General features: G+C 38.7%; 1 protein-coding gene across 4 annotated transcripts in view; it reads right to left on the bottom strand.

Annotated features, from left to right (window-relative positions):
* Positions 1-448: 448 nt before the first annotated feature.
* LOC145783244 (CREB-binding protein-like) overlaps positions 449-7,558 on the bottom strand; it is a 77,961-nt gene continuing 70,851 nt past the window's right edge. For 3 of the 4 annotated variants that reach the window (XM_082595057.1, XM_082595061.1, XM_082595060.1), the window contains exons 35-38: positions 7,403-7,537; positions 3,360-3,449; positions 2,191-2,310; positions 449-1,832 (exon numbers count right to left, since the gene is read on the bottom strand). In XM_082595057.1, coding sequence (XP_082451183.1) covers positions 1,302-1,832; positions 2,191-2,310; positions 3,360-3,449; positions 7,403-7,537 — 876 coding nt within the window. In that variant the 3' untranslated portion in view covers positions 449-1,301. The remainder of the gene's footprint in view (positions 1,833-2,190; positions 2,311-3,359; positions 3,450-7,402; positions 7,538-7,558) is intronic. The other variant, XM_082595058.1, reaches the window with a different exon arrangement.

The raw sequence follows: 7,558 nt of genomic DNA, 5'->3' as shown, positions 1-7,558 counted from the left end.
ATTCAAAATAGTTTTACACCCGGCACAAGTGCTCAAAAACTAAGTTGGCAGTTACTTCCCACCTTTAAAAATCGGCCTATTGCCTTAAAGTTATGAAAAAGGTAGTGTTGATTCTGGGTGTTTTCCACTGGGTTCAAATATCTTTTTTTAGATATCAGATTGCTTTTGGATTTTTACAAAACGGCCAAAGTGGTATTATCGCAGAACATCAGCCCCTTAATAAGAAAAATGTATTTGTAATTGTAAGCATTAGCGTTTGTGATTAATTTTTTATTTCTGATCCGTAAAGCATCTCGCCGATTTTTCGCAAGCACAAAAAATTAAATATCACAGACCAGATAAACTATAAAACTAGGCTAGGATTTACAACAAACCAATAACCTACACAGTTCTGGTTTGTAAGTAGCTTCCTGCCACATTTTTGAAATGCGAAACAATGCTAGAGGCGCCAAGGATAATGTACACTTTATTTCAGGCATTCATAGAATCTTAAAAAGGAGAAATACGAAAGTCAATGAAATGTTTGCACGATTTCAACCCGAAAATCATAAGCTGCGCAGCAAATGCCCGGCTCCAAAGCGTGTCTGGCAACAATGAACTGCATGCGAGTAATTATGCAGGTACGTTGCCGTTGTCCTCCAGTAAAGGCGACGAAAGAAGGACGGCAGTGTGGTTCTTGGTGGGCTGACAAGGTGCAAACCAATAGAGCACCACTTTCATCCTGTCACCAATGAAGTCAACTGCTCAGATAAGCGGACAGGTTATTCCTTAAACAACCGACCAATTAAAAGTGTAACACAGTAGAGACCATTTCCGATCCAAAACGTGCAATCAACTGGCAACTATACAAAAATAAATACTTAAGGAGGGGCGTGTTAAAACAAATGCAACAACATTATATTAAAATCATGACGACACAATGGGGCCGGGTTTGATGAACGCAGTCCGTTTGTTTTAGTTATAACTGAACTGGTCCAGCGTTTTGTTCGACGCCGACTTGTGATAATTAAATTCACTCCAAAAGAAGTAACATTGGGTGGTCGCCATAACGCGCCTTTGCCAAAAAACGAAAAATAAGGTACAAAATGGCAATAATGTTGCGTTCCGATAGAGTCCGGGCAGCATCACGACTAAGCAGAAATTTATTACAAAACACGAGAGCCTCGACGGTGGCTGTCGCATTACATTAATGAAAAGTTGCTCGTGTCAAGGACCTGCATAAATTATAAAAGCAATCATATAATTCATTTCGAATTTACTTGAACAAAACACTGGTTTATACGCGATGATGAAAGAGCAGCCTACTCATTGTCGGGAGTAAATTTTTCTAAGCTGTCTGTCGTCATTATGCCTTGAGTAGGCGCCATTTGATTGGAGTTGTTCGTGTAAGTCATGCCATGGATTTGATTTGACATGTTACCCATCGTTCTTGAAAAGTTCCCGCTCATCATAGCACCCTGACTGAACTGTTGATCAATCCCTCCGGAGGCCATGTTGCCATGCATCATGGCGCCATTAGGATTGACCATTTGTACCTGGCCAGACAGGGTAGTCTGCCGTGCATTGTTGCTGATGTTTGAATGAGGAGAAATCTGTGGGACACGAGTCTGAGAAGGCGGCCTTGTTTGATTAACAGATTGATGAATGTTTCCTTGTAAATTGACGTTGGTCATTTGTTGCGGATTATTCATTCTTTGTCCAATCATACTCTGCTGATTTGTCATACCGGGTTGGGACATCATCGATGTTTGGCCAATGTTAATACCACTCTGCCCCATTTGCGACTGGATTATCTGACCGCCCATATTAGGGTTGTGCATTCTTTGCCCCATCTGTAACACACACACACGACGCTCTTAACTGAAAGTTTGAACAATAAAGCAAGAAGTTAGTCACAGCTTCGAGACGATTTACCCTTAAAACTACAACGTAGCATTCATACAACAAAATAGATTTAGAACTGAGGCTTCATGGCCATACAGCTGTCAAAGTATACCACGGTAAAACTGTGATCTTGCGAAAGTTTATCTCAAGTTCAATCAGAAATCCAATCTCTCTCAACGCTAGAACGAGCGTGCAGAGCAGCGAATTGTGAACCAACAAGACAATATCGTTCATCACATAGATGTGAGGTTGGATTTAAGATCACATGTGAAAGTATCAGCGCTTCACTATAAGTGGATCACGCACTTCATTGCCGTGGGTCACCTGCATTCGTTGGATTTGCTGTTGCTGATGAAGCTTTAACTGCTGAGACATGGCAGGGTTAGTGGTAATGGCGTTTGACATCATTCGCTGATTTGCAATCGCCTGTAACACATAACGTTATCAACAGCGAGTGTATTAATTAATCAGAGATAGAGGGTTTGACATTATATTGAAATACTTGCTGCACTTTTAAAAGGCAATATTTTTAATAAGGTGTAGGACTGTAGGTGTTCTCTCAACTTTCTGTTCGCCGAGCAATGAAACCATGGTCTTTCTTACACACCGATAGAGGGTTACGTTTTCTGACGTGTCGCTCCACAATGCAGCACAAATGCTCAATAGCATTCATATCTGGACACTGTGATGGCCATTCAATATGTTCATCATCATTGTTTCGTGATGATGAATGATAATGGCATAGCGACCTATACACAGGCCATACCAACCTGCAAGCTATAAACTTAACTGGAGGCCGATCTGCTACGTTTGATCACAACCAAACTCGCTAGTACAAATTGATAGCTTGAATAGTAGTTGAAACATAATTATAGCGGATAGCCTTTGTGTATAATTAGGGATAGCTTACTACATACATACAAATATTAGAATAGGTTTTGGCACATGCTAAAAATCCGAACAGGGAAAAGGTTGTCATGTTTTTAACATGAAGCAGGGAAATTTGCTGACTTGAGTTTGAGTTCAAAGTTGAGTTTTCAGTTCAGTTCAAACTTGAGTTCAAAATTAAAATGACCTCTGGTCATTATTACAGGTTTGCACATTAACAAGGAGGACATAGGTATTAGGTAGCTTGGGTCATTTGATGAAGGTAAGCTCCCAGAAAGTTCTGGAGAAGTAGATCACGCAATCCAACTAATAAAGGCACAATATATACGATGATGAACTTTTAACCGTTGTGTTCCCTAACCCACTTTCAGTATTTAGTTTTCTGGAGCCATGTAAATAAGTTAATTCAAATGCTTGAAAAAATTAAATTATCCCAATTATGTTGTCCGATCTGTGCATACTGTAGCGCTTTCAAAGCTTCAAATCAAATGTTTTTAGCACGTATAATGGCGATCTACAGCGATTTATCGCAACATTGGCCGATGCTCAATCTCACGGCAACAAGAGGTCAGCATTTTCTGCACTACCTGGCTGTAAGGTGGAGCAGGCTGAAACTGTTGTTGCTGCTGATACTGCCGCATTTGTCGAATACTGTTCATCTGTTGGGCGGGCTGCATCTGCAACAAAGTGGTACTATAAGCATCGCTTACCAGACAAGTACATTATGTGAGATTAGACCTGCTCAAAAATAGAAAAAATTCAAAATTTTTACCCTCTCGCGTTGTTTCCGATGATTTTGACCTTGAGAAATCCGAAAAATGACGACCATTTTGATCTCAAATAATGAGATACCCTTCAAATGAACATTTCCATTTTTGCCAAAATCACCTACTTTTGACCTGTTAAGCCATGACGGTGGAAGATTTTATTTCAACTGAAAACACTTTCATCCAATGCCTTACTGATAGCTTTCAAGTGAAAATCAACTTTTGGATATTTGGCATCATTTTGAGAAATGTGGGGGGATAAGAAGCAGCATCTTTCTCGCAGATTGAATGTAAGGTTGTGCAAAGTGTGTGTAAAAAGCGTGGTGTGTTATGGAAGTGAAGGTTGGGTGATGAAGAGGACAGATATTAGGAGAAAGCAAATAACAAAATGATGTCTTGAGAGAGTGGACTAAAGTTGAGAATACTGAAGAGCACTTGAAAGATGATATGGACAAAAGAAACCTGAAAATTGAAGATGTCAACAATAGAGAGAGATGGAGGAGTCGCTGCAGTCAACTGGTCGACCATGATGTTTTGGGATAAAGACCAGGCTTCTTTAAAGCATAATGGATGATGACAATGAAGAAGCAGCACTTAGCGTCAGTAGTGGTAAAAATACATTTTGATAATTTCAGGCAACCTATTTATTTTAAGTTTCTCAATGGGTCTAATCTGACAGAAAAATACCTCAGATTTAGTTTTGACGATGACGTCAAGGTGGCGTCATATTAAAATTTTAAACCTGCGCTATAATGATCTTTAAAGGGCAAGAGATTAGCTCATTACTCTGTAAGACAAAGCTGTGGTGCAAATGTTGCCATTGGCAATAATTACTCTTGGGATTGCCAATAAAATTGTTTCTGAACTAGTTGACGGCCTGCATTCTGTAACATAGTCATCTCAACGGTTATCAGTCAAATCTTATTCATATTCACTCACGAAAAATCCAACGCCCTCATCTTCAATCATGTTACCGTCTACCAAGCAGACAAGTTCGAAGTAGAAACATTGTGTAACATTGCATACCATTGTTTTTGTATTTTAGTAATTGTTTTGTTTTAATGTTCAGCTGTAAATTATTTTCTGAGCTCTATTTTTATGCGGGAAATTTAGTCTGTTTTGAAAAACGGTAGTATCAATATTAAAGCAACAGTTTTTCTTTCAGAGTGAGTGTTCTCTCTTATTTGGCAGTTCAATTGTTTTCACTCTTGCAATTAGATGGGGATAGGAAGTAAAAACATTGCAATGTAGTCTACTAACTTTGCTGTGTTGTCTTACAGAATAATGAGCTGATCTCTTGCCCTTTAATAGATTATAGCGCAAGTTTAAAATTTCAGAATGATGTCATCATGACTTTTATGACGTCACATTGACGACTTGACGTCATCGTCAAAAATAAATGTGAGGTCTCTTTCTGTCAGACTAAACTTATTGAAAAATTTCAAAAGATGTGTAATTGTGTATAGGTTGCCTGAAATAATCAAAATGCCTTTCACCAGTAGTGGCGCTAAGTGCTGCTTCTTAATCTTCTCATTACCCCCACACTTCTCAAAATGATGGTAAATATTCAAAAGTTGATTTTGACCTGTGAGCTATCAGTAAGGCATTGGATGAAAGTGTTTTCAGTTGAAATAAAGACTTCCATCGTCATGGCTTAACAGGTCAAAAGTAGTGTAGTGTCTGTGTATTTACATAATCTGTATTGGAAACCCGAAACGTGCTAGTATATAAATGACTCGTGTCTCGCTGTTTGGATTCTTTGTTCCGCCACGCAAATACAAGTGCTATGACAAGTAAGTTAAATCTGAACTATCAAGTTGTGTAAAGCAGGCTAGGCGGACACAACAATTCTGGCGACGAGGATGGGATTCGAACCCATGCGTGGATTTAACTTGCTATTGATTTAATGGGACCTCTGCCTTCTGGTGATTATGTTTTTGTTGTGATCGATTATTTTAGTCGCTACTTTGAAATTGATGTTATGAAAACAGTTACTAGTGAAAAAGTGATTGGAAGTTTAAAGAAAATGTTTGCAACGCATGGTTTACCTTGTTCAATAACTTCTGATAATGGTCCGCAATTTATTAGCAACGAATTTCATTCGTTTTTGAGCGAACGTGGAATATTACATCGTAGAGTGACTCCATTGTGGCCTCAAGCCAACGGAGAAGTTGAAATTCAAAATCGCTCATTGCTTAAACGCATTAAAATTGCACAAGCTGAAGGTAAAAACTGGAAAAATGAATTGTATTCGTATTTACTTATGTATCGCTCTACACCACACTCAACGACTGGAGTTAGTCCAGCCGAATTGTTGTTCAAACGAAAATTGCGTACTAAGTTACCATGCATTGATCGTTAATCTGTTCGTGACAGAGATTCAGAAATGAAGGAAAAGGGAAAGTTATATGCTGATCTTAGACGTGGTGCAGTTCAAGCTGATATTAAACCTGGTGACACTGTACTATTGAAACAACATGGCCGTGATAAACTTTCTACTACCTTTCGTAAAGATCCGTTTATTGTCACAGAGAAGCATGGAAATTGTGTGATTGTTGAAAATGATGATGCAAAGTATAAAAGAAACGTAACCCATGTTAAGAAATTTCATGATTCAAACAATGACCTAACCACTGATGTGTCTTCGAGACATAATGTCTCGACTGAGGCTTTCTCTGATTCAACTGATGTAATACCTGAACAAAATGTTTCGCCTGATAACCTTACTGATGCTGTTATTCTAACCAGGCCGCATCGCAACATCAAACCACCGCAACGGTTTCAAGACTTTGTTATGTAATTTACTGTGTTGTGTTTAACCAGAACTGTTATGTTTAATTCTTGATCTGTTGACTACATTTCGAAATAGTGTTTGATTCTGAAAAGGAAAGAGATGTAGTGTCTGTGTATTTACATAATCTGTATTGGAAACCCGAAACGTGCTAGTATATAAATGACTCGTGTCTCGCTGTTTGGATTCTTTGTTCCGCCACGCAAATACAAGTGCTATGACAAGTAAGTTACAGTAAATCTGAACTATCAAGTTGTGTAAAGCAGGCTAGGCGGACACAACAAGTAGGTGAACAAGTCAAAAATGGCTAATTTTGGCAAAAATGGAAATGTTAAGGCCTCTTGAGGCAGGGTATCCCATCATCTGAGAGCAAATGATTCGTCATTTTCGGATTTCTCAAGGTCAAAATCATGAGAAAGAATGCAAGAGGCTAAAAATTTGAAATTTTTCTATTTTTGAACAGGTCTAATGTGAGTTACACAATCTACGAAATATACTGTAGAGTTTTAGGTTGTACGTCAACGATCAATAAATAGCAAACGTGTATGGAATTCCTCAGCGTTGAACTGACAAGACAACAGCTTTGATTCAACGGTGAAAAATTGACAAGGTTGTTGCAGTCAGTGTATAGAGACCAAACCACATTCATTGCGCCGACATTGATGGTTTTAGGTGACACATTTTTGATACATGGCATTATTATGCATTACTGTTGAAAGTTTACCTTTCTTCGACGAAAGAACTACTAAAGTGAGTGGAGGTGTGTAAAACAATGACGTGGCAAAAGTCCGTAAGAAAATTCAATTTTTACCTCTTCAAATTGAGAACGCTGGTTAACAAAGCTTTTGACGACCAGAAGCCACATACGCATAGATTTAACTATAATTTAGTCAAACACGACTGCCTCCACCTGAAACCCAAGTCCTAAGGATAACCAGGAAAAACGATTTAGATCATTTATTCTACTGGCATAAAAAACAAATCTATTTATAATTACTTCATCATCAAACGCTAAAGTTGAGAGTTTCAAAATGCGAGAACAACGCTGCAACCATGCGAAGATTGTGGCTACCTGATGGATTGGCTGCACGGTCATGGAGGTTTGCTGCTGATTCATCGGGGTCATTGGGATCGATTGATTGATTTGATTTTGCTGCATTCCTCGTGACATTGTATTCGTCATGATGCCAGCACCACCTCCACTTCCCTGCAAGAAGTTCAACGCTTT

Source organism: Aplidium turbinatum, chromosome 14 (genome assembly GCF_918807975.1).
Source record: "Aplidium turbinatum chromosome 14, kaAplTurb1.1, whole genome shotgun sequence".
NCBI lineage: Eukaryota > Metazoa > Chordata > Ascidiacea > Aplousobranchia > Polyclinidae > Aplidium > Aplidium turbinatum.
Note: the sequence above shows the minus strand (reverse complement) of the source record. Positions and strands in the feature narration are given on the sequence as shown.